The sequence below is a fragment of the Bos taurus genome, chromosome 1, assembly GCF_002263795.3.
Source record: "Bos taurus isolate L1 Dominette 01449 registration number 42190680 breed Hereford chromosome 1, ARS-UCD2.0, whole genome shotgun sequence".
Classification (NCBI taxonomy): Eukaryota; Metazoa; Chordata; class Mammalia; order Artiodactyla; family Bovidae; genus Bos; species Bos taurus.
In genome coordinates, this window is record NC_037328.1 from 107,378,102 (window position 1) to 107,405,886 (window position 27,785).

Sequence of the window (27,785 nt, forward strand, 5' to 3'; positions counted from 1 at the left end):
CTGCTGCAGCTGCTGAGGACCCCACTTTGTGCAGCATGCTTTTTCTATTTCTTTTCAGCTTAACAAATATCTTGACTAATACTTGTAGATTCTGTCATCAATAATGGGCGGGGGGTTGTGGTTTATATACAAACCAATACTGAAACACACAAAAAGGAAAATTATCGATTTTTCTGGGATGACAATTATTCTATTTATTCTATTGTTTTCTAGGGAAAAGGCTGGATGATGCTTAATTTTAAAAATTAAGGTGAGTCAAAATTGTGTTGAGTGATATTTTATTGTTCTGTAATAGCCTTTAGAGTTAATTGAAGCGATGTATGAAAGGCAATGCCAAAGAATGCTCAAACTACCGCACAATTGCACTCATCTCACACGCTAGTAAAGTAATGCTCAAAATTCTCCAAGCTAGGCTTCAGCAATACGTGAACCAACTTCCTGATGTTCAAGCTGGTTTTAGAAAAGGCAGAGGAACCAGAGATCAAATTACCAACATCCGCTGGATCATGGAAAAAGCAAGAGAGTTCCAGAAAAACATCTATTTCTGCTTTCTTGATGATGCCAAAGCCTTTGACTGTGTGGATCACAATAAACTGTGGAAAATTCTGAAAGAGATGGGAATACCAGACCACCTGACCTGCCTCTTGAGAAATCTGTATGCAGGTCAGGAAGCAACAGTTAGAACTGGACATGGAACAACAGACTGGTTCCAAATAGGAAAAGGAGTTCGTCAAGCCTGTATATTGTCACCCTGTTTATTTAACTTCTATGCAGAGTACATCATGAGAAACGCTGGACTGGAAGAAACACAAGCTGGAATCAAGATTGCCGGGAGAAATATCAATAACCTCAGATATGCAGATGATACCACCCTTATGGCAGAAAGTGAAGAGGAACTCAAAAGCCTCTTGATGAAAGTGAAAGAGGAGAGTGAAAAAGTTGGCTTAAAGCTCAACATTCAGAAAACAAAGATCACGGCATCCGGTCCCATCACTTCATGAGAAATAGATGGGGAAACAGTGGAAACAGTGTCAGACTTTATTTTTCTGGGCTCCAAAATCACTGCAGATGGTGACTGCAGCCATGAAATTAAAAGAGGCTTACTCCTTGGAAGGAAAGTTATGACCAACCTAGATAGCATATTGAGGAGCAGAGACATTACTTTGCCAACAAAGGTTCGTCTAGTCAAGGCTATGGTTTTTCCAGTGGTCATGTATGGATGTGAGAGTTGGACTGTGAAGAAGGCTGAGCGCCGAAGAATTGATGCTTTTGAAGTGTGGTGTTGGAGAAGACTCTTGAGAGTCCCTTGGACTGCAAGGAGATCCAACCAGTCCATTCTGAAGGAGATCAGCCCTGGGATTTCTTTGGAAGGAATGATGCTAAAGCTGAAACCCCAGTACTTTGGCCACCTCATGGGAAGAGCTGACTCATTGGAAAAGACTCTGATGCTGGGAGGGATTGGGGGCAGGAGGAGAAGGGGACGACAGAGGATGAGATGGCTGGATGGCATCACTGACTCGATGGACGTGGGTGAGTGAACTCCGGGAGTTGATGATGGACAGGGAGGCCTGGTGTGCTGCGATTCATGGGGTTGCAAAGAGTCGGACACGAATGAGTGACTGATCTGATCTGATCCTAAAACTAGATTTGGAAACCATTCTGTGAGGTATTTACATCTTCGGGTGCATGATTAGAGTGGGGCTGTAAGCGGTGTAGGAGGCAGAAACAATAACTTCTGACTAAATTCACTTTGCCAGAATCTTTCCCTCATGCGCTGTCTCTTTAAATAACCGAGACAAAGAGAGTTCAGCTAGATAAAGGCAGAAGCAGAGTGCATGTATGCTGGGTCACTTTAGTTGTGTCTGACTCTTTGTGACCCCATGGACTGTAGCCCACCAAGCTCCTCTGTCCATGGGATTCTCCAGGCAAGAATACTGGAGTGGATTGCCAGGCCCTTTTCCAGGAGATCTTCCTGACCCAGGGATTGAACCCACATCTCTTGTGTCTCCAGCTTTGGCAGGCGGGTTCTTTACCACTAGCACCACCTGGGAAGCCAAGAAGCAGAGTGGCCCTCCCCAGATTATGGTAACAGGTATGGACAGTAGAGGCCTAAAGACTAGTGTCTAAGTCATCTCAAGCTGCCATAACAAAACACCATAGCCTGGGTGGCTTACACAGACATTACTCTCTCACAATTGTAGAGACCAGCTGATTTGGAATTTGGTGAGGGACAGATGGCTGACTTCTTGCTATTTTTTCACATGATGGAGAAACACAGCTTTGGTGTCTCTTTTCTTATAAGGACATGAGTCTCATTTTGGAGGCCTCACTATCATGACCTCATCTAAATCTAATTCTCTCCTAAAGGCCCCACCACTTAATGCCATCACATCAGTGGGTTTAGAGTTTCAACATTTGCATTTGTAGGGGGTAGGGAAACAGACATTCGGTCCACTACAACTAGATAAAGACTCTTTTAGATAAATGATTTAGCTTCGGTGCTAGGATCCTGTCAGTTCTGGGCAGAGCTCTCTGTTACCAGTGGTGGCGTGTTTTTGCTGCAATGAATGAGCGCCCGTGGTGAGCTCTGATCGACAGCAGAGCAGTGGGCAATACCTGCTTTCCTGTGGAGCCTGGAGGGTGGCAGCGTTCTGTCAGTTGGATAACAAGCCCTGGGAGGCCGTGGATAAACAAAAAATGAATGCTCTGGTTCTAGAAAACAAACAAGGCAAACTCCAAGGTAGCTCAGAACACAAGAGAGTATATCAAATGGACTTTAGGAAGAAAACCAAGAGTTGTGTGAACACGCCAAGATTTCCCCTGGTTCATGCCAGCATCCAAAGAACATCTTACTGTTGGTTTCTTGGCTGCACATGCCTTTCCAAGGCAGAAACAGAAAGACAAAAATCTACAACACAGAGAAAACAGGCATGGAGAGAAAACTGAGTAGGTTTTGCCATAATTAAGTCAGAAAATGGCTAGCCTTCCCTTATTCACAGCTTACATAAGCAATTCTCACTCTGGTATTGTAGTATTTAAGGAATTCTCCAAGATGTCTTCAGGAAATCTTCTCTCTTCAGATCTCTCTCTACTAACACCCCTTCTAAACAATTTAACGTAAATAAACTCACATTTTAAATCTGAAAACATGCATGACTCACGTACAAATTTCATATAGTACATTAGGAATCAAAATGAGATAATTGAACTATCTTTAATGGAAAAGAGCTAAAAAATAAATAATAGTGCTAATAATAAATAAATGAATAGCAAAATTTGTAGCTAAGATGGATAGATCTTTGAGATATATTGTAGCATAAAAACAAATTGAAAAATATTGCATATATCATACAATTTTGAGGCAAACACACACAATTTTTTTTATAATATATATGAAGATGTAAGGAAAATGGTCTGGAAGAGACATTTCCATCTGAGCTGAGTAATTATCCTAGCAAAGGATTAAACAATAGCAACTACACACAAAAATCCAAGCATGGACCTTACCTAGAGAGACCCCAAAGAACAAGCCCCATTTGGGCCTCAGAGAGAGAAGACACACCATTTTTGTGGATTTAACCAAATGTGTTAGGCAAAATCATACACCAATATATTTATTTATTCTTAAAATTTTGAAAGCATCATGCTTTTACTTTTATTTATTTGGGTGTGTCATGAGCAGCATGCAGGATATTAGTTCCCCCATCAGGGATCGAACCTGTGCCCCTTGCAGTGGAAGCACAGAGTCTTAACCACTGGACCACCAGGGAAGTCCCACACCAATATACTTAAATAAAAGCGGGAGGAGAATTATCTCATTGCCCTCCTCCCCACTCAAATAATGCCTTGGATTCCACTCTCTCAGGCAAAAAGAGGCCAAAACGAAAAAAGTGAAACAAAGTAAAGATGAAGAAGTTAGTTCTGGGCCAGGTCATCCCAGTCATTTGTGGGACCCAGGGCTAGAGTACAAATGGACATCCATGTGTAATATGTCTAAACATGTAAGTTATAAGTCAAGCAAACACGCTGTTTGTTACATGAAATATATTGTGTCTTCCTGCTTTGACAAATATTCCTGCCAAATTAATAACTGACATGAGGGACAGGTCAAGTGAGAGCTGTCAGAGTCGGACATCAGCAAGAGGCAGCATTTGGAGAGCCAGCTCGTGGTCCGTGGGTCTTGTTCTTGTTTTTCTGCTGCTGGCCTGTGTGGCGAGGGGCTCTGTGCATGTGTGGACCACTAGGCTTGCACAGACAATCTCCATCCACATCCCTTTAAACAGCTACATCTGGTCTCCTCTGGCCCTGCTATGTCCCAGCCTTGGAGAATTGGAGCTGGTGAAGGTTGGACTGGGGAAAGGCCTATTTCGGGCCCTGGAAGTGAGCTTAGGGCATTTGGAGAGGAATGTGGGATCTCTCTTCCCCTGAGCTTGGGTTAGAAGTGGAGACAGGACAAAAGCTATGGAAGGGCACATCCCTTGGGCCTCATGGACTCCTTAGCCCATGGGAAGTGTGATTGAATGAGAGCTGTGGAATGGTCCTCTGAAGCCAGGATCCTGGGTTTGGGTCCCCTCTTACACTGGTCTAAAGTCAGTGCTATTCTTGATTTGGGGATGTTCTGGGCTCAGGTCCTGATGAGTTAAGGGGTTTCAAGTGTCATTTTGATTATGTTATATATAGAATCTAAGTCAGTGAATCATTCTTTTCACTTTGTGCAAAACATGGATATTTAAAAATACAGGCAACATAGCCAGTATTAAGACTTTCATCTCTGTGAGAGATACCCAGGAGTGAATCAGAGACTGACGGATAAAACCAGACCGACCTTTCTCAACTCATCTTCTCATTTCACTGGAGTAACAGGTAGAATTGTTGACACTGTAAATTGTTTTCTCTCCTGCTTTTGCAGAATGAATACGGTTAAATGTACCTTAAACTGCAAACAGTGTGATTCTACTGCACTAACTATGGGATCGTATTTCCTTTGTATTATTTTTTTGCTGCATAACAAATTACCCCCAAATATAACAGCTTAAAACAACAAATATTTATTATTTCAGAGTTTGTGTGGGTCAGGAATCTGTAAAGGGCTTAGCTGGGTGGTTGTGGCTCAAGGTCTGTCATGAGATTGTAGGCAAGCTGTCTACCAGGGCTGCAATGGTCCAAAGACTCAGGTGAGGATGAAGGATCCAATACAAGTTCACTCACGTGGTTTTTTCAGGCTTTAGTTCATTTGCTTATCATATTGTATGGGCCTCCTGGAAGCCAAAAAAACTTCTGGAAGGTGAAAAGAGTCAAGTGACATAGTAACATTCGGAAAAGGGGACTTCAGATCTGGCAGATGCAAGGTAACTTCCGAAAACAGGGTCTGCCAACAGGTGCTATGTCGGGCTACCTGGGGAGTTTATGAAAAATATACCAGTAGTATACACATCCTTATAGTTAATAATACTGTATTATATATTTGAAAGTTGCTTAGAGATTATATCTTAAAAATTCTTGGCATAAGAACAAAATTTTTGTAACTAGGTGTGGTGATGGATATGAACTAGACTTATTATGGTGAGCATTTCACATATATACACCTACCAAATCATTATATTGTACATCTGAAACTAATAAGATGGTGTATATCTAAATAAAAAATACCTGTTCCTAGGTCTACTTTTTTTTTTTTTCTTCTTCTTTTGCAAGGAAGGTGAACTCAAGAGAGTTAAATGACTTGCTCAAATGCCCATAGCTAGAAAAGGGCTGAGCTGGGGCTGGAACTCAGGCTCATCTGGAAGTCAGAGTTACTGGGAGAATGTAGCATACCAGCCTGGCTCCCCTCAAACCCATGTGAACATGAAGCCTGCCTCTCCACTGACAGCCAGGCAGCCCTGTGTGAGTTTGTTATATAATCTGTATGAACCCCAGTTAGTTTATATGTGAAGAGGGTGTAATAGTTACTTTGTGCTGTTATTATGATGACTGAGATATTTTTTAATGCTCTCTTGCCAAAGAACACTAGGAATATTTCCTATCATTTTAAGAGTTGAATTTATTACTCATTGCACTGAGGGAAATGCATACCATGGGAAACCCTGGAGGTGTGTCAGTGAGAAGGTATTAGAAAATATTATTAAAGGATTTGTTTTTTTGTTAGCTGATTGCAGGGGTGCTCAGGAAACCAGAGTTCATTCTACAAATGTATATCTTTGTAAATCTTATTCTTAGAAGGGAAGACCAGAGGGAGACTGAGGCTATAATTGGCAAAGAGGCTCTAACTGGCCAGAATGGCTGTGTGTCCACTGTGGCTTGGACGATGTTCATATTTTGTCTGTGTTTAGACATGATTAAGGAGTCTTGCTCTTGTCTTCGTACATCGTGGTCACAGAGGGGCCTTGTCTGATGCTGATGTTCTTGTTCATGTTTATGTTAAACAGAAGAACACCAAGGCCCAGTGATAGTACCAAGGCCATCTCTTTCCCAGGTATAAACCATCTAGTCATAGTGCTGGACTCAACTGGTGTTCCAGTCACTGAGCCATGACTTTTATTGTGCTCTCCCACACTGTCAGCACTGGACCTCTGAGTCACAGTGAGACACATAGGGGTGTTCTGAGGTGGAGACATTTGGAGGAAATTAAAAGACAGATGTCCCTTCAAGCGCAATGACTCCTTTTCTTCCCCAGCTTCAGGCATGCTGCTGCTGCTGCTAAGTCACTTCAGTCGTGTCCGACTCTGTGCGACCCCATAGACGGCAGCCCACCAGGCTCCCCCGTCCCTGGGATTCTCCAGGCAAGAACACTGGAGTGGGGTTGCCATTTCCTTCTCCAATGCAGGAAAGTGAAAGTGAAGTCTCTCAGTTGTTCCCAACTTGTAGCGACCCCATGGACTGCAGCCTACCAGGCTCCTCCATCTATGGGATTTTCCAGTAAGAGTACTAGAGTGGGCTGCCTTTGCCTTCTCTGGCTTCAGGCATGACATGAAGCCATTTCCATGAGGTCAAGGGCATTTCAGCCTGTGGAGAATTTCAGAAAGAGAAAAGAGGGGGCTGCAAGGTAGAGGGCTGGACTCTGCCATAGCTTCCTTCCTGCAGTAGAGGTGTACTCTGCACTTACTGTCAGACCTGGGCTTGATGCTGTGTGACACCCACCACCACGTGGAAAATAAACTAGCAAAGGACCACGCTGAGAAACGGGGTAAAAGAAGACAGGGTACCACGAGGACCACTGGCAGTCTAAGCAGTGTTTCCTATACTTTTCTGAATATTGGAATCACCTGGATCTTCCTGGATCCCACTGCACTAATCGAATTCATCTGGGATACCACTCGGAGCATCGAGATTTTAAAAACTCCCTGGGTGATCAAATGTGCAGCAAACTTGGGAAATCATTGGTTTAGCCCATCCACCCTTATAGTTTAGGGTGGAGGGGCCGGGGTCATAAGGCTGTTTAACCATATGAAAGCTGCGGTCCCTCATTCTAGACACTTGGATTTAAATATAAAATCTGAAAATAAATTTCGAGGGGCTTTCAGACCCTAGGAAGAGAATCTGGGAATTCCTCGAGGGAGGCGGGTTGTCTCGTGAAAAACGCCCAATCAGGGTGATTTGAGCTCCCTGCAGAATGGCGCTGGCCCTGCTCTTTCACAGAAGCCCCGGTATTAGCGTCACCAAACCTAGCTCCCGCAGGGAGGTAAGCAGCCACCGAGCAGCCGGTGTGCGCACGTGTGAGAGTGTGCCCGCCGGCGTGCACGCGCGGGGCAGCCGGCGAGCGTGCGTTTCCGTTCGGGAGCCCGGGCGGCCTCCGGCTGCGGCTGCAGCAGCGTGCCCGGCGCCCCCTCCCGCCCAGTCCCCTCCCCCGGTGGCTCTCGCTCGCCCTCGTCCCTCCCCCAGCAGCGTCCGCCGCCTCCGGGTGCGGAGGGCAGCGCGCTGCACGCGAACCCCTCCTGCAGGCGCCCGGGCGCTACTCCAGCGCCTTGCCCCGGGCGCGCCTGGCGCCCCCTCCCAGACGCCTAACGACGATGAGCCAAGACTCGGGGGTCGCGGAGAGCAGGTGAGCGCAGCCGCGGGGCTGGGTGGGGGCCGGGGTTTGGGAAGGAGGACGGGCAGAGCGGGGGTGGGGTGCGGCTGGCCCGGACATCGCCGCGTGGAGAAGGGGCTTTGCGGTCTTCAGCACCCTCTATCGTGGGCTCTGCTTTTCCCGTTTTCCGGCCGGGGCGGGGGCTCCACTCCCGCCCCGGCATCCCCGCTCGAGCTGCACAAACAAAGCACCCTTCGGTGGCGGCGCCTGCCTGGCGCGGGCACGGAGCATGGGGGTAGCGACTCGCTCTCCAGCCCGGACTCCAATTCCGAACCCGCCGGCAGGCCCCGGGCGGCTGCACCTGGGTCGGGCGGGCTGCGCCGGGGTCGCGCGCAGGTGCTCGCGCGGGAAGCGGTGGCGCGCGGCTGCGAGGCCCCGGGCGCCCGGCCCGGAGGAGGAGCTATGGCCGGCGCTACTGCCCCCTGCCGTCTCGGCTTGCCGGCGCCAGCAACCCGGCCCTTCGGCAGCGGCGGCGCAAAGGCGGCGGCAGGTGGGCCCGATTTGTCCACATTCACCCGGCGGCAGCGGCTGCGGGCGGCGGGCCGGTGTGGAGGGGGCTGATCGCCCTGTGGCATCCCCTTTGCTCCCAGCGCGAGTGGACTCGCGCCCTTCCCGCCTCCGCGCTGACTCCCCGCCGCCCGGGCCGGCTTCTGCTGTCCTCGTCTGCTCCCATCTCTCAAGCTTCAGCTCTCCGGATCCCCTGCGTCCACTGCACCCGTGTCGGGGAGGACTTGGAAAGTTTTTCTGAACACCACCGGCGCTTTGGCCCCTTGACTTTCAAATGGTTTGAGCTGAGAGCGGGATTATTTCCGTAATCCCCTTTTGCCCATGCGTGAAACACCCCCATCCTCCCCTTGCGCCAGTCATCCCTTCTACGCTCCCAGGGGGCCCTAATAGTGTCTTTAGCACAGAAGGCACGAGATCAACATTGCTTTTAGGATATCTCCTATTACTGTAAAGGTAGCCAATGCCTCTGTTTGTCATCAGCGTCCCACAGACCTTTAAAGGCAGCCTCTTTTCACGTGGGAATGTGTATTCAGAGCTGGTTTGGGCTGTAGTGGTCGAGTTCTCCAGAGCTCTCATCTGCAGAAGCAGACTTTTGGCATCGGATGCAGTTTCAGCACAAGACACGTGACGGCTTGTTTGTGAAATGTATCCTTTAGGTAATTCTCTCATTGCTGTAAGCACATGCCGGAAGCCCGCCCAAAACAGTGCAGAAACGCTGGGCAAAGATTCAGACTCTGCAGAGAACTTGCTTATGAGACAGTCCCTGCCACATCACAGTTTATGCACGATCAACTAGAGAATACGGAGCTTTAAAATGTCTCACGACTTCAGTGTTTCGTGAATTATTCTTTGAACATTAGGCTCATAATCTTTTAGGAAGGAGGGAAGGATTTTTTTGTTTTGTTTTATGTGTGATTTTTTTTTTTTTTTCTTTTTGTCTCTGTTCTTTAAAACACTGTTGCAAGCAGGAAGACAGTGTAGAAAAGTTTATTGTGGGGTTCTGCTGTTCAATGTCTTGACATTAGCATTAATAAAACCCCACTAGGACAAGAACTGGGTCCACTTGGGTCATCAAAAACACTTCCTTAGAGGTGGTCAGTTAGCAGGAAGACTTGCAAATGGTGGTTAAAGTGAATGTTGAATCAATCAAATACAGCAAAAGTAAAGTTTTGTTCCAAAAGAAAAGGGAAGTGAATTGAAGTGTAGTGTGTGGAATTAGCATGCACGGTTATTTACACAAACAAAGCAGAGCTAACTCAACTTCTACCTACTCCTTCCTAGTTCAGTTCAGTCGCTCAGTCGTGTTTGACTCTTTGTGACCCCATTACTCTGAAATATGGGTCCTCCCTACCTCTTTTCATAAAAACTTGCTAGCCTGCAATTGCTGATCTTTCTGGTCTCTTCAGGAAGACTTACTAATGAGTCGTTTGCACATTTCAGTGTGGCACAAAGTCTGTATAATTGTGTGTCAAACAAGGGGGAGGTGTAATTCTCAGTAAACTGTAAAGCACCCTACAGGTGTTTACTACTGTTACTTGTAATTTTTAGTAGCTGCCCGGTATGCCACTCTGATACTTAGTCATTCCCACATTTTTTGCCATTTAAACTGTTACTACTGATTTTTAAATACTAAGGAGGTCTCTATATCTAGGGACTTCCCAGATGGCTCAGTGGTAAAGAATCTGCCTGCCAATGCAGGAGGTGTGGGTTCAATCCCCGGTCCAGAAGAATCCCATGGAGAAGGAAATGGCAACCCACTCCAGTATTCTTGCTTGGAAAATCCCATGGACAGAGGAACCTGGTGGGCTACAGTCCATGAGGTTGAAAAAGAGTCGGATATGATTTAGTGACTCAGCAACAGCAACTTTATATCTAATTACCACATTGTATCTGTCATTTATCCAGTGAACCTTTTTTTTTTAATAGTGCAAACCATACACCAAACGATGTGTTAGATGCTGAGGATGTGGAATCCTTTGCTGTACACACACACACACCCCTCTTGTTCTTTAGTTCCCAAGAGTTATAAACAACTTACAAAGTACAACGTGCATGCGTGCTCAGTTGTGTCTGACTCTTTGCAACGCCGTGGACTGTAGCCTGCCAGGCTCCTCTGTCTGTGGGATTTTCCAGGCAAGAATACTGGAGTGGGTTGCCATTTCCTGCTCCAGGGGACCTTCACTATCCAGAGGTTGAACCTGTGTCTCTTGCATTTCTTGAGCAGCACAATAAAGCCATTAATTTAGGTGTGCATCAGAGCAGGGCTCAGGGAGGCGAGTAGAGAAGGGATCCCTTCATCTGGGCTGAGTAAAGGAATCACCCCACCCCATCCATTCCCAGTCAGGCCAGCTCTCCTTCTTGCCTGCCCTGGGCACTTGTGATTTCATTCTTTTCCCTTTTCTTCCTCCTCCCCTCCTTGACCCCTCACTGATAGAAGTGTTCCAGTTGCCTCCCTTCTCCCTTAAGCCAGCTCAGTTCCAGCTTTTCCTCCTGGTCCCACTTCCCTTTGGAGTACAGTATGCAGAGATTTCATTGACAGTTAGTTATAGGAGAAAGAAGGAAGTAGACCTTGAAACTGTTCACCCTAATTCCTGTCACCCCACAGCTGCCATTTGGGCCATATCCCAAATGCAGTCATCTCTTCACTTTGCCCCCTACCACTCAGGCTCATTCTCCATTCATAAATGTGGCCCGCAAAGCTAAAGGCCTATATATTTTTCCTTTCCCAAGATGCTGAAAACCCTTCCGTGAGGTGTGTGTATGTACAGTCGTACAGAAAACCCAGCATTTTAAGTGTACAGCTGATAAATTATCACCGAGTGAACACATCTGTGTAACCACCACCCAGGTCAAGAAATAGAACCTAGCATCCTAAAAGCCCCCTTCCTTTTCCTTGTACTTTCCTATCCCTTCATCCCAAAGGGACCAGAGATAGTTTTGCTAGTTTGTAAACTTTATAAAAATAGACTCATACAGCATATGCCCTTTTGTGTCTGACTTCTTTTGTGCCGTATTGTTTGTGAGATTCATCCTCTCAGTTGCGTGTAAGCAGTTTTGGATTCTCGTGGCTTACAGGACTCCATTTTAGGATGGAATCACATTTTGTTCATCCATTTTTCTCTTGATGAACATGGCAGTTGTTTCCAGGTTTTGCCTGTTACAGCTAATGATGCGTGAATCCTTTAGCCTTTTGATATCCAAAAACCTACCTGTTTGACCACTATTTTTTTTTTTTCCTTCTGGTATAACTGAAGAAAAGGAAGGGAGGGAATAGATGAAGGAGCCAGCCTGGAGAGCCAGGCCTGTGGGTTTTTCACCTTTGCTGGCACTAAATGTTTTCCAAAGCATTTAAGGCTGTGCTCTCATTCCGGGACCTGAACATAGAAGAAAAAAGTGATGGGATGGCTTACATCCCAGGTGAACTGATTATAGGTGGTGGTTATGGGATGCTTAGAATAAAGGAAGCTGGGTGATGATGGGAAGCCTGCCCAGCTTGGGAAGTGTCCCTTGGGAGAACTGACAGCTGGTGGCTCATGACTCCCACATCTCTCCTCCACCTTCCCCCTCCTGTCTGCCACTTTCCCCTATGGAGTCCATGACCCCCACTCCCCCACCTCTCCTCCCCGGCCCCAGCCTGGTCCCAGAGGGCTTGGAGTACAGGAAATCCTTCTGTCCCTATGCAAGGGGCTGTGTAGTTGGCTTCCAGACCTCAAGTCTGTGAAGACAGTTTCCTTGGAGTATGCTTTAAAGTTTCCTAGCCTCCTGTGGGATGTTTGTCATCTAGTACTACAACTTCTTGGGCAGGGAGGTCTGGCTTTTGTGGCCTGGAGACTGAGATTTTCTTTGGGGAAATGCTTGGATCTTTTGGGCTCAACATAGGCAGTTTCTGGCGTGCTTCGATTCATAGGGTTGCAAAGAGTCAGACACGACTGAGCAACTGAAGTGAACTGAACTGAGCCTGTAGGCTATCAGGGTTGCACAGCGTCAGACATTCCCCATGAGAGATGTTGATGACAGCAGATTCTGGAACCCTGCATTGTTGACTTCCTCCTTTGTGTTCAAACTTCAGATCTTCCTGAGAGGGAAGATTTAGAGACCACTCAGTGGACCAGATGATCTTTATTCAGCATCCTGGGGTTGCCATAGGCTTGGTTACAGACGTGGAATTTCTCCACCTCCCTGTCTTTCCTCATCTCCTCCCTTTCTCCCTCTGATCATGCTTGCTTTCCTCCTGTTCCTGGATCTTGATCAGTTCCTTCCTGCCTCAGACAGAAGCTGTGTGACCTCTACTCCCCCAGCCCCAATTCTTCTCTTGCCTATTCCTGCTTGTCTTTTGTGGCTGAGTTTAAATGTCACTTCCTCAGGAAGCTGCCCCCCCTGCCACCCACCCCCACCCCAATTTTTCAATCTTAGACAGCACTTCCTTTCTCAGATGCAAGTAGACAGTCTTCCCCATCAGGCTGATGGGTTCTTGAAGCCACAGCGCCAGTTGCTCTATTCATTCATGCCTGGCACATAGTCCATCTGTTTTGTTAAATGGATGAATTGATGGGTAAACTAGGAGATCTGAGACAGGTTGTAAGATTGTCTCTGCTTCTAACTTGCTGTGTGATCTTGGGTGTTTATTAGTTTCACCTCTCCTAGAATGCATCTTTCCCTCTGTGAAATAATGCATCAGACTGGAAGATCTTTATAGGTTCCTTTCCGTTTCAGTTTTTTCTGAGTCTAACAGTGAGAGGATCCTGAGGAGTGGTAGCTTTCTCTGAAAATGCAAAAGCTGACCTTTCCATTGAGGTTTAAGTGGTCTTAAGTTTCATGCCTGTGTTCTTGGCATGAGAGCTGCATTCTTCCCAGTTCACCATAGCCTGCTCTGGGCTAAAATGATAGCTTATATTGCTTTTATTGTGCTCTTCCCACATCACATACATTTTATTTCCTGATCTGTCTTCTCTTCCGTTAGTGTGCCCCTTGGGACCAGGTTCCTGTGTCATTTTTATATCCCCTCTGCTCATCACAGCGGATTTCAGTTGATGAAAAGAGATCTGTATTATAGAGAATAGTATTTTCATCGAGTTTATTCTCTGGAAAGTATAACTATTTTATGATTATGCAGATTAACTTTAGTTTGTGACTAACATAAACTCTTTTCCACTTTCTTAACCCATTTAACTTTTTTTGACCTATTTCCTGAAGGTTGATAGGAGCTGAAATAAGTAAAACACTAGTTGGTTTCGTTCTGGTGAAGAGTTAGAGGAGGATTTGGGCCTCATCATAGGTTTGTGCGCATGCATGCTCAGTCACTTTAGTCGTGTCTGACTCTTTGCGACCCTATGCTATGTAGCCCGCCAGACTCCTCTGTCCATGGGCTTCTCCAGGCAAGAGAATTGGAGCGGGTTGCCATGCCCTCCTCCAGGGGATCTTCCTGACCCAGGGACTGAACCTGTATCTCTTGTGGCTCCTTCATTGCAGATCGATTCTTTACCTGAATCGACCCATTATGGGTTTAATTATGCCTAATAACTTTTTATTATTTACTGCAAGGTGACTCTAGTTGAGAATTACCTTCACAGACAGTGACACCTGAGGAACAGAGACTAGAAAGTATTAAGTGTTTTGTCTTTACCTGCTTGGCAGAATTTTAGGATTTTGTTGTGAAATGTACTGATAAAAGCTTGGGCTCTGCAGTCAGATGGACTGGGTTTGTGGATAAGTTACCCAGCCTTATTTCCTCATCTGTGAAATGGGGATGATACTAGTTCAGCATCAGGCACTAAAAAGTTTGTTGCAAGGAGCCCATTGATGCCTGCCAGGTCCTTGGCTCAGGTTCAGGCACACAATAAATATTAAAAAAAAGTATTAGCTATTATATTATGGTTTAAATATAATAAAATGTTATATTAGTAATTATATTGATACATATTAATATATATATTATATGGTGTGCTGCAGTCCATGGGATCTTGAAGAGATGGACACAACTTGGCAACTGAACAACAATTATGGTTTTATTTTCACTTTAAGGATTGTTAAAATCTTTAACTGGAGAATTATTACTCATGGAGCCAGATTTGACTGAAACCCTTCTGGCGCCTACTATCCACCTGTCCAGGCTGCAGTCAGGTGGGAGAAAGGCTCCCTCTGGTTGGATTTTACAGTGCCAAGATGCAGCGTTTTTCTCCCCCCACTAAGGGAAAGAGACCTGTACTAGGCAGGGCCTGGGAGCTGGTAGGCATAAGGCAGCATTGACATTACACCCAGTCATCACGATTGAGTCGGGATGAAAATGTAAGGAATTTTAAAAGTGATACTTAAGTAAATGTCCACTTCCATTCCCTACTGATCTTCAGCCCCTAAATTACACTGGGAACATCTGGAATGGGTCCTCCCTCTCCATGTTTAGTTTTCCTTTTAACAAACCACATGGAAAAGCAGACAGGAAGAAGATTGTGGGGCACTAGCATCCATGTGGCGTGTCAGAGAGGAAGAAAATCTTCCTCCACCCTTCTGGGTTCTTCTAGTCTAAGGATTAAATTGACATGTGTCAGATTAACAGGAGAAAAACAAACAAAAGTTATAATAACTGGTGTACATGGAAGAGGGGCTTCCCAGGTGGTGCTAGTGGTAAAGAATTCACCTGCCAGTCCAGGAGACCTAAGAGAGCCCAGTTCGATCCCTGGGTTGGGAAGATCCCCTGGAGGAGGAAATGGAATATCTCCAGAGTTCTTATCTGGAGAATCCCATGGACAGAGGAGTCTGGTGGGCTACAGTCCATGAGGTTGCAAGAGAGTCACACATGACTTGGCGACAACAGCCATATATGGGAGATACCAAGGAAAACTTGAGTAACTCTCCAAAATGGCCAAAGCCCTCACCTTGAATACTGGCCTCAGCAGACAGACAAGGATGTTGAGGATGGGGAGACTCAGTTCTGGGAGGTCCCCAGGAAGAGCACAGTAAACCCTGGTGAGGTTGTCCTGAGATTTCTGTCCCTGCCCTTTCACTGATAAGATACAGATTTGGACTTCTTACACATGGAGATTTCCCATACAAATGTTAATGTTTCTTCCAAAAGGCTAACTCCTGCTGGGTTTTGAATGTTTTTCCTTTGCCTGCTGTTTCTTAGAGAATAACCAGCTTAAAATAATTAATATGCCAAAGAGACATATTTTAGGGTAGCAGATTCTGCTACCTCTAAAGCAGATTCCAGAGCCAGTGCAAGGGCTCTGTGGGTCCCCTGGGTTACTTCCTTCACTGGGCTGTGACTTTGGTGTTGCCCAGTGGGCGGCTCCTTCACCTCGGGCTAAGCCCCTTCCCCCATAACTGTTGGGTGTTTTGATACAGAGAGCTGACCTTCTACCCTGCAGCCTCATTATGTGGTGAAAATAAAGGTTTTCCATAAAGGTTTTCTGGTTTTTAGCAGAAGTTCTGATATCTATGCACATGCATATACATCTGGAAATAAAGATAAACAGCTGTAGAAAGGGGACTATGAAAGGGACAGTCAAGAGAAGTTTGTCACTGTTTTAAGCAGACATATTTTGTACAATAAGGATGTCTAACTCTTAATACATGTTCTCATCAGTCCAATTCAGTCGCTCAGTCATGTCCAACTCTTTGCAACCCCACAGACTGCAGCACGCCAGGCTTTCCTGTCCATCACCAACTCCTGGAGCTTGCTCAAAATCATGTCTATTGAGTCGATGATGCCATCTAACTATCTCATCCTCTTTCGTCCCCTTCTGCTCCTGACTTCAATCTTTCCCAGCATCAGGGTCTTTTCCAATGAGTCAGTTCTTCACAGCAGGTGGCCAAAGTATTGGAATCAGCATCAGTCCTTCCAGTGAATATTCAGGATTGATTTCCTTTAGGATTGACTAGTTTGATCTCCTTGCAGTCCAAGGGACTCTCAAGAGTCTTCTCCAACACCACAGTTCAAAAACATCATTCTTCGACGCTAAGCTTTCTTTACAGTTCAATTCTCACATCCATACATGACTACTGGAAAAAGCATAGCTTTGACTAGATGAACCTTTGTTGGCAAAGTAATGTCTCTGCTTTTTAATATGCTGTCTAGGTTGGTCTTAGATTTTCTTCCAAGGATCAAGTGTCTTTTAATTTCATGGCTGCAGTCACCATCTGCAGTGATTTTGGAGCCCAAGAAAATAAGTCTCTCACTGTTTCCATTGTTTCCCCATCTATTTGCCATGAAGTGGCAGGCTTCAACATTACGTGAACTCTGAACTTCCAGATGTTCAAGCTGGATTTAGAAAACACAGAGGAACCAGAGATCAAATTGCCAACATCCGTTGGATCATCAAGAAAGCAAGAGAGTTCCAGAAAAACATCTACTTCTGCTTTATTGACAGAATAAATTCTTCAAGAGATGGGAATACCAGACCACCTTACCTGCCTCCTCAGAAATCTGTATGCAGGCCAAGAAGCAACAATTAGAACTGGACGTGGAACAACAGACTCGTTCCAAATTGGGAAAGGAAAATATGTCAAGGCTGTATGTTGTCACCCTGCTTATTTATCTTATATGCAGAGTACATCATGCAAAATGCCAGGCTGGATGAAGCACAAGCTGGAATCAAGATTGCTGGGAGAAATAGCAATAACCTCAGATGGACAGATTACACCACCCTTGTGGCAGAAAGCAAAGAACTAAAGAGCCTCTTGATGAAAGTGAAAGAGGAGAGTGAAAAAGCTGGCTTCAAACTCAACATTCACAAAACTAAGATCATGGCATCTGGTCCCATTACATGTTCTCATAATTACTTTTAAATTAAAAGGTACAATGCCTGCATTATAAGAGTATGAGTCTGGAGAAAAACAATGCCATGGCTGGTCTGCTCTTGTATGCATTTTGTTGGGAACCATGTTTTAGTCTTTCTTAATGTCTTGAAACATTTCCTAATTTCAGGCTTACCACCACTCTCTGGCCTTCTGAGCCGGAGGTTAAGATTAAAAAATAAGAGGACTTGGGTCTGAAAATGAAAATGCATAGTTTTCATCGGACATGAAGCTTGGGAAATACCAAATACTTGGGAATGTTTATCAGAAAAAACCTTGAGTCAAGGAGGTTTTCAAAATCTGGAGGCTCCTGACTGACTTGACTGAAGAAGAGAAAGGAAGGGACTAGCAGTTCATCTGCTGCTTTGGCTCTGTTCTTCCTTAGTTTACTGTCACTGCCAGGATTGGGTTCAGCCGGTGAAGTGGTGGGGCGTGAAGGGAGATATGGTCCCAGGGGCTTTGAAGTCCTAATGGCCTAGGGTCAAGTGCTCCTTTTCTGTTTGTTAGCTGTGTGACCTCAAGGAAGTTAATGAACCTCTCTGAGCCCCAGTCTCTGCATTTGTCAAATGGCCTTCATAGGCTTATTGGGATGATTCAATGAGAAAATCCAGAAAGATTTTAAACACCCATAAGTGCAAATAACACCATTGTTGTTTTCTTCCTGGTTTTTCATTTATTCATCAAAGATTCTGATTTGATGGGCCCAGAAAAATGGTTTTTAGAAAGCTCTCTGAGAGTTCTAATGTCTTCAAGTCCACACCTTGTGATGAGCAGTTTGGGCATCATGGTGGAGGGCAGGGCTGTTATATGCACAAACTCTACGTGTCAGTGGGGCACACATAGCTGAGCTGCACACCTGCAAGGCTCCTGGCAGTGACTCTTTTCGGGGGAGGGTGCAGAGGGTGGTGTGTATGTGTGTGTGTGTATTATGCAGGGTGTGCTTGGGACACTGAAGAACATTCTCTCTGGGGGAGCAGGAAGGGTGGGTGACAAGGGAGCAGGGTGGGGGTCCATGCGTGCGGTGCCAGGAAGCTCAGGCCAGGAAGTAGTGAGAAGCCACAGAAGGGCAAAGACATGATATGGTCCTGCAGAGGGCAGACCAAGAGAGTGAGACAGTAATTGTTAGAGAGCGCGAGAACCAGTGAGAGAGAGAGCTTGCAGGCAGGCAGAAGCGGTGTGCAGCGAGGAGGGGAGAAGTTTGAGAGATGGGTTGGAGGAAGCATAGGAGGAGTCTGATTGTGCTGCTTGCCAAGAAAGGGGGAGCAAGAGTTAGTGATGACTCGGAGGTTCCAGTTAGGTGACCTGGTGATTCTATGCAAAGACAGGTTGGGAGGAGCAGGTTTTCTTGAAGAGGAGAGGCAAGGACTAGCTTGTGCTGACTGTATATAAAGTGCTGAAGTGACCTTCGGGCCTTAAGTACCTTGAAGTCAGGGAGGAGGCCTGGGAAGGGGTCAGTGATCAAGGATCTGAAGCTTTGGCCTGAAGGCAGGCCTGAGGCAGTGTGTGGAGGGTGCACTGAGGTGGTCCTGGGACAAAGCAAATTGCCAGGAGCTGATGGAGCTGGGAGATGAAGCACCTGGAGGTGGGAGAGGCCACCGAGCAGAGAGGAGGGAAGAGACCAGGTGAGGGGCGCTGGAAGCCACCATGGAGCCTGTCACGTGCTTCATTGAAAGGGAGGTGGTCCCTAAGGATGGAGAGGGCCCCTTGGCTTTGTAGGGCAGGGGTCCTCGGTGCCTCTAGCTCGAGTGGTTTCCATACGTGGGAAAAAGCAAAAGGCTGGTGGCTTTGAGTCTGGGAGAGGATGGGGAGTGGGAAACGGAGATGGGGAGTTCTCCCTTGAGACCTTCTGTGGGACTGAGCAGGGCAGAGCCGGGGTGGGGATGCAAACACCAGGTCAGGCAGTGGAAGGACCAGTTAATTGAATGCGGGAGCTGTCCAGGCCCTTCATTTCCCGGAAGTGCTCTATGGGAGGGAGGAGGCTGGAGAAGCAGGTGAGGAGACCTTGGAGTGAGTGGGCGAGCAGCCCTCTGTAGGAACCAGGAGGAGGGATTGGAGGCCAGTGTGGCGGGGCGAGGTGGATGGATGGGCTGGAGATGTGGGGTGTGGGGATTCAGCACAGTGACCCTGTGCGCGGTGCTGCTGGTACCCGGGGTGTGAGCAGACTGGCAGGGCTTCACCTGCACACTCCAAAGTCACCTCTATCCCTGTGGTTTTGAGTCTGGCTGGAGTGGGGAGTGAGGGGGCAAGAAGAGCCTTGAGGAGGGAGAGAGTCATTCCACCTGCCAACATTTCTGGAGAAACATAGTATGATCATTTTGAAGACTTTCATAATTATTTGTATAAAATTAGTATCCGTTTATAAAACTGTTTTTCTTTTCCTGTTCTAGTGATGATCACCATGGCTCTTTAGAAGAAAAAGGTATGAACTCTAAGTCAACGTTGAGTAACTGAAAAACTTAAGCTGCACTGTGTGGAAATTTTCATTTTTAGAAAATGATTTCTTTATTCATTTTATTTATGGGCTGCAATTGCCTCATTACATTCATGCAGTCACCAACTTACAGAAATGTGTTAAAATAATCAGTAGGTTAGGATGATAAGATAATGACAGTTTTTTAGAATTTTCTTTAAGATTATTTGTCAACAGATATTTAAAACAATGAAGTGTAAAGAATTCATACCTTTGTGGTTTTTATAACTTAAGAATAGAGAACAAATACTCTTACATCTCTTTCCTTTTAAACTCTGGCTCTAATGTTCTTTTTAACCTTATTTTAAATTTAGTAGAGTAAGAATAGAGAAGCATTGTCAATGGAATTCTATAATTGTTCTATGCATGAGTAGATATTTTCTTTAATACTTGAGTGTTATCATCAATTATAGATACTTAATGAAAATAGTAACACCTAATTCTGTCCCTGAAACTGGATCAAGTAAAACCTCTGCTGTTAAAAGAAGGTCATGGTCTAGGTTTAGGGGTTGCTGAGGCTTGAGTCCCTTCTCTCAGTTTCTCTCTCTGACCAGCAAAGTGCTGGCGCCTTCCTTACTTTGATATGGTCCTAATTTCATTTGTCTACTGCATGGTCCTTCCTTGTCCTCACACTTGCTGTTGGCTAGGACATGGGTTTTCTCCTAATTTCTGCAGAGTGCCCATCACGTGGTGGACAGTAAGTCAGTGAAGGGACAGTAGTCTCTGCCTGCGCCGAGGGGAAGCAGTCAACCAGTAATCGAGCCCCTTCTGTTCACCAGCCTGGCGTGGGTGAATGTTCCAGACAAATGAAATGGAAGAGTGCTAGGTCCTGTTGCATGAGCCATCTAATTGAGCATGGCATAAATACGGATGAGGGGCATGGTAACTAAGTGGCAGTCCTTCCCTACACAGAAGTACTCTTGCTCTAGTTGATATTGTTGGTAACTTCTGCAACACTTACCCCTTCTTGTCCTTTACTATAATATCTCCATTCCCATGCACCTACACTGGCCTCGGGTCTTATCACTTCATAGCTGAATCTCTGCAGCAGAGTTTTAGACTCTCTGGAGTCTAATGCATCCTGAACAACAGTACCCCCCGCCCACCGCCCCCAAAGTCCACCAGCATCTTTGGGAACACCATGGCCCATTTCAGCTGGAAGCACTCATGTAATTCTCCCTGTAGGAGAAACACCCCCCAAGGCCAGCTCTTCTCAATTGCGTTTGAGGTCCTCCCTAGTCTGGTCCCAACTTACCTGGATCCTCACCTCTAACCTATCTGTGTCATTTCACTAAATCGGTGATGGTTGTTTGCATCAATTGACTGTTCAGTGGGAAAGGACTCTGAGTCTTTTCTATAGTAACACTATTGTCTGCTCTTCAATTACAAAATCTAAAACCAGGTGCTTTTTTTCCCTTTCTGGTGTCAAGTTACTTAATCACCAGGGATGTTTTTGGGGAGCAGCTAAGTTGATCAAAGAGTGCCACTCCTGTGGCACAGAACTAAGAGGTTGCCAGGGACCCAACCAAAGGCCATTATAAAGTTTATTGGCTTTCTGTTTGCCTTCTCTTGGAAAAGGCTTAAGGTTGCTTGGTCTAAATCTTTTTTCCTTTGAGAATATGGCCTTGCTTACCATTGGTAACTGGATGTTAATTTGACTTGCAGTGCTGCTTTGGGTTTAAAGACGTGATTCAGGTTATAGAAGAGGATACTTCTGTTATTTTTGGTTTAGCAATATTTTACAAAAATGAACACAAACTTCTACTTTATCCTTGTATTTATACTACTAAACTTGATTTCTTTCTCAAAATTTAGATTACCCCAGCCCCAACCTAGATACTTCAGGGGACTCTAAATCAGGTAAGAGATATGATTAACATTGGTAAATGCCCAAATGAAATTTTTATAAAATAACCAATTCATCGCAAGATAAATAACAATTAATTTTTCTGTTTCACTTCAAGCAATCTGCATGAAAGATAGGAACTTTCATCTTTCTACTTAAAAGAGCTGATTAAGTTTTAAACTTTCATGGTTACTTAGCCTAGAGAAATCAGTAACTTAAAATTCGGTGATGAAGCTGTACTTAATGAAACTGAGAATTTATCTGATGAGGCAACTGGACCATTTTCTAGATTGGTTTCACTAACCTAATACAGGGTCCTCTGTGAGCCAAACCAGGTGGTGGATACTTGGCTGGGGTAGTCCTGGGAGGTTTCCCTGAGAAGGTGATGGTTGACTTGAACTCTGAAGGATGCATTGCGGTAACAGGGCAAAGGTGGGGACAAAAGTTATCTGAGTTCAAAAGACTTGCAGGTGTAAATGTCCCCATGTGGGAAAGTGCACAGTGCTTGTTTGTGGAGACTGAAGAAGGTCAGATGACTGGAATCAGAGAGCGAGGGGAAGGGTGGCAGGGCCAAAGTGTGTCTATAGAGACAGGTGGGGGCTAGATTGCATAGGACCTTTGGATTAAAAAATCTTTTCTCCACAGTGGATGTACAAATGCCCAATAAGCACATGAAAGATGCTCAATATTATTTCAGCGAAATACAATTCAAACCCACAGAAAGATGCCATTTCACAGCCACTAGGGCGGCTACAATGAAAAAGATAATAGCAAGAATTGTCAAGGATGTGGAGAAATTTGAACCCTCATACACAAGCTCAGCATTCAGAAAACTAAGATCATGGCATCTGGTCCCATCACTTCATGGGAAATAGATGGGGAAACAGTGGAAACAGTGTCAGACTTTATTTTTTGGGCTCCAAAATCACTGCAGATGGTGATTGCAGCCATGAAATTAAAGATGCTTACTCCTTGGAGGGAAAGTTAGGACTAACCTGCTGCTGCTGCTGCTGCTACTGCTAAGTCGCTTCAGTCGTGTCCGACTCTGTGTGACCCCACAGACGGCACCCCCATCCCTGGGATTCTCCAGGCAAGAACACTGGAGTGGGTTGCCATTTGCTTCTCCAGTGCAGGAAAGTGAAAGTGAAGTGAAGTCGCTCAGTTGTGTCCGACTTTCCAGACCCCATGGACTGCAGCCTACCAGGCTTCTCTGTCCATGGGAGTTTCCAGGCAAGAGTAACCTGCTGCTGCTGCTGCTAAGTCGCTTCAGTCGTGTCTGACTCTGTGCGACCCCATAGACAGCAGCCCACCAGGCTCCCCTGTCCCTGGGATTCTCCAGGCAAGAACACTGGAGTGGGTTGTCATTTCCTTCTCCAATGCATGAAAGTGAAAAGGGAAAGTCGCTCAGTTGTGTCCAACTCTTAGTGTTGTGATGGATGTACAGTTGTTGTTGCTTAGTTGCTCAGTCGTGTCCAACTCTTTTCGAACCCATGAACTGTAGCCCGCCAGGCTCCTCTGTCCATGGGGATTCTCCAGGCAAGAGTACTAGAGTGGGTTGCCATGCCCTGCTCCAGGGGATCTTCCCAACCTAGGGATCGAACCCAGTTCTCCCTCACTACAGGCGGATTCTTTACCATCGGAGCCACCAGGGAAATGTAAATATATGAAAAGCCATTGAGTTGTACACTTTGAATTGTGTAGTGTGCAGACTTCAATGCGGGAGACCCAGGTTCGATCCCTGGACTGGGAAGATCCTCTGGAGAAGGAAATGGCAATCCACTCCAGTACTCTTGTCTGGAAAATCCCATGGACAGAGGAGCATGGTAGGCTACAGTCCATGGGGTCGCAAAGAGTTGGACACGACTGAGCGACTTCACTCACTCACTCACTCAAGGTTGTTATAGAAAAATAAAAAAAGTTATATCAGAAGAAAAAAATCTAAAGCTTGTCATCCAGAAAAAAATCCATGTTTTCTTGAAAAAACTTAAGCTCAATTATTTCTGTGATTGAGAAATCACAGAAGTCACAGGGCCGTTCGTCCCGAACCATTTTCTGGGACTGTGGTCTTTGCATGCTTGATTTACTCCTGTGATTAGGTTTATGTGCAACAGAATATATTTAGGACGGACAAGTAGCAAAAGTTGTCCCTCTAATTTGTTTCCTTGCCCTTGTCATTTCTGAAAACAGGGCCACCTGGCAATCTTGTTGCCAGATAGGAGTTTTTATCTTTATATCTGGAAGATTAAGTGTATTTCCCCCTTTTTCATCAAGGTAATTTTGTACTGGTTTGATGATTACGTCAGTTATCTTTATGAGGTTTCCGTGTTCCTAGTGACTAAAGAAGATTGGTCCCTAAAGTTGTGCTAAATACCCTTTCAAATAAAAAAGTAGGAGAATGATGGTTTCGTAATATGCAACCAAAATGAAGACTGGAAGGAGACTGTGCAAGGACCGCTGTCTAAGGAAGGAGGAGAAAGCCTGCTGCTGGCAGCAGTGTCTGAAATTGAGAGTTACAAATGTTTGAATGCGGAGTGTAGTAGATAATTCAGATTCTCGAGTGAGGGGAGGGACACTTCAGGTCAGAGTGGGGTGAAGCCTTCTCAGCTGGACGAAGGGAGGCTGGTCAGGAAGTGTAGGTGGGAATCCCCTGGCGGTCCGGTGGTTAGGACTCCACACTTTCACTGCTGAGGACCGGGCTGCTAGCCCTGGGAGGGCATGGGACTTGGGATTTCAGTTTGCCTGCTGCCACATTGCCTCTGTTCCCTTTCCCACCTTTCTGTCCTTCCTTTCAATTTTTTTTTAAGGTTTATTTTTAAAAGTTTAGCCTATTTTTAGTGGAATGAAATGGGTCACAGGGGTGTAGGTTTTGTCTGGATCTAGGCTGGCATTCAGGACAGCTGGGTGTAGTCAAGGTGGAACCCATCAGGATGAGAAAATGAGAGAAAAGAAACTCAGAGTTGGGGGCTGTTTGCATGCTAGCTTCCCAAAACAGGGATCCAGCTGCCAGAGCTCTAACCTACACAAACGTGGGGAGGGTTTAGTGCTGGTGGTAGCAGGCTTGGGCTGGCCTGTCACTAGAGTTTAGGAGTGTGACCTGGTAGTAAAAACCTCTACCGCTTAAAAATCGTGACTACTGTGTATGAGGCCCCGGGCTGGTCACTCTCCACAGACATCTTATTTAGTTCTCAGATATGTGCCATGAGACAGAAAAATGGTCCTGGGGGCTTGAGGGGGCTTGCAGGGCAGAGAAGCAGAAATAGAATAAGGAGTCTTAGGCCCCAAATCAGAGGGAAGGTGAATTGAAGGGATGGCCCCAGACTCCACTTCCCAGGGACCTGGAGCAGAAGGTGGGCCTCACCTGGGGCTGGTCCAGGCAGAATTAATCCCTGCAGAGGTTCTAGGGGCTTCCTAGGTGGCGCTAGTGGTAAAGAACCTGCCTGTCAATGCAGGAGATATAAGAGACGCAGGTTCGATCCCCGGGTCAGGAAGATCACCTAGAGGAGGGCACAACAACCCACTCCAGTGTTCTTGCCTGGAGAATTCCATGGACTGAGGAGCCTGTGGGCTACAGTCCATGGGGTCTCAGAGAGTTGTACACGACTTAGCATGCACGCGCGCACACACATACATGCAGAAGTCCTAGATTGCAAGGGAATTGGCAGATAAAGACATGGTGGGGGCTGCTCGGTTCTTTAAAGCTGGGCAAAGCATCTCATGGAGCATCTCTAGGGATGGGTGCTAGGGGGATCAGGTGGTGAGACATGGCCTCAGTCCTCCAAGGCTCAGGCACCAACAGCTCAGCAAGCGGCCACTGCTTGACAGGGGGATATACGGATGGATCGGAGAGAGGCATGGCTCATCTGACTTGGTGGAGCAGAGTGAGTTGGTCAGCAGAAGTGACTGGGCTGGCTTCTCATGGATACCTTGGGGTCTGGAGGTGGGGTCTGGGGAAGGGCTATCCAGGCAATGGGATGGTGTGTCTGAGACTTGGAGGAAGGAGTCATAATCACGCTGGGGTACAGCTTGGGGAACAAGGAAGTGATTATGGTGGGTTGGTTTTAGTCCATGGTTCTCAGCCCTGGCTGTACATTCCAGTTATCTGGGGCCCTTTACCAAAAATGCTAGCCCCGATTAGTTAATTAGTACCCCCTAAGGAAGCCGATGGCACCCTACTCCAGTACTCTTGCCTGGAAAATCCCATGGACGGAGGAGCCTGGTAGGCTGCAGTCCATAGGGTCGCTAAGGGTCAGACACGACTGAGTGACTTCACTTTCACTTTTCACTTTTATGCATTGGAGAAGGAAATGGCAACGCACTCCAGTGTTCTTGCCTGGAGAATCCCAGGGACGGGGGAACCTGGTGGGCTGCCATCTCTGGGGTCGCACAGAGTTGGACACGACTGAAGCGATTTAGCAGCAGCAGCAGCAGCAAGGAAGCCAGAATCCCAGGCATGGCTGTGTGTGTGTGGAAAGCTCTCTAGGTGGCATCAGTGTGCAGCCAAGGTTGAGAACCACTGCTCTGTGCTTCAAGCCCTGGAGGACCAAGGCCGTGTCGTATCACTTTTGATTTCCCAGCCCTGTTTCAGTGCCTCGCCTTCCACTCAGGAATCATCTCATGAGGAACCTGCCTCCTCCTCCCCTTCTTCCCACTCATCCTGTCCATCACCAGGTCCTGGGTGTTAAACTGCTGAAGCAATAAGAAGCATGTTTGCACGTGAAACACCATGGTTAAGAATGCAAGTTCAAGCTAGATTACCCAAGTTGATATCTTAGCTTCAGACTCCCTGGGTGGAGAGTAGGGGTAGTGGGGTTGGTGGTGGTGGTGGTCTTACATAAGGAAATTAACTGACCTCAGCCTACCTCATTGGGCAGTTGTGAGGGCTAATGTGTTAACGTATATAAAGCTCTTACATAAATATATGTAAATACAGATATGCAAAATGAGTACATAAATGTAATTAATGAATACACGTGAATGAGTAAGTATATATACTGTATAGTGCCTGGCACGTAGTGAACACCCCAGAAAAGCTGCTCTTAGGGGCTATATTATTGTTCTCATCTTTATTCTCAAATCTTTTCTTTCCTCCGTATAGCTATTGCCTGTCTTGGTTTTGGTTGTTCGCGTGTGTATATCGAGGGAAGATCTGAGAATCATATTAATAGCTTCCCACATACTTACTCAGGGGATCCCAAGCAGGGTGAAGCAGGAGGAGCAGTTGAAGGGGGTGGATGAGGGAGAGAGAGGTGCCTTGGTGCTTGTCTGCTCTGTCAGGAACAGGTCAGGGCACCCTTGGAGGTGGGGGTTGGAATCCGCTTTGGGAGTAGATGATAGGTCCTTGTGGGGCTCTCAAGGTAGAAAGAAGGCTGGGTGTGTGTGGGAAGTGGAGCCTGGGTATTGGTAGTTGGGTGGGCTTCCCTGGTGGCTCTGATGGTAAGGAATCCGCCTGCAGTGCAGGAGACTGGGGTTTGATCACTGGGTGGGAAGATCCCGTCGAGGAGGGCATGGCAACCCACTCCAGCATTCTTGCCTGGAGAATCCCCATGGACAGAGGAGCCTGGCGGGCTACAGTCCATGGGGTGGCAAACAGTCGGACACACAGTAGGGCAGATGAAGACACACAGAGGTAGGTGGAGAACCAGGATAGATGGGAGAGCTGTGTGGACAGGAAGGGCTGCTAGATGCCTTTACCGCTGGGAACTATGGATCTGTCCCATGGGTCTGGGGTTAGTGGGCCTTTGGGGACGTCAGGGAAAGAATTCCAAGCTAACTGTGGGAACAGAAGCCTGATTGCAGTGGACAGACGGGCTGAGTTGGGGGTGAGGAAAGGGAGGGAACATTCTTGGGGTCACTCCAGAAGTAGACTCTTTGTCCTGTGCTTCAGGGAAATGGCATTTTGCATTACAGAATTCTGCACTGTTGTATCATTGAACTTGTGCATGGAACCTTCTAGATGCACAGTGCAGAGGCAAGACGGGAGCAGTAGAGGCAGGTCAGGCTGGATGAGACTTGGATGACACCAAATAAAGTGGTTATTGCAGCCAAAGTATGATTTGGGCTCATATTTAAGTAATTAAAGTATATTTCATCCAGCTCCAAAGAAG

At 46.3% G+C, this 27,785-nt stretch overlaps 1 protein-coding gene across 1 annotated transcript in view; it reads left to right on the top strand.

The window, feature by feature from the left end:
* Nucleotides 1-7,609: 7,609 nt before the first annotated feature.
* Nucleotides 7,610-27,785, top strand: part of LOC511229 (NACHT, LRR and PYD domains-containing protein 1a) — a 41,148-nt gene continuing 20,972 nt past the window's right edge. Inside the window, exons 1-4 of the mRNA XM_059889866.1 lie at nt 7,610-7,758; nt 7,835-8,038; nt 19,753-19,784; nt 21,651-21,695. Coding sequence (XP_059745849.1) covers nt 7,610-7,758; nt 7,835-8,038; nt 19,753-19,784; nt 21,651-21,695 — 430 coding nt within the window. The remainder of the gene's footprint in view (nt 7,759-7,834; nt 8,039-19,752; nt 19,785-21,650; nt 21,696-27,785) is intronic.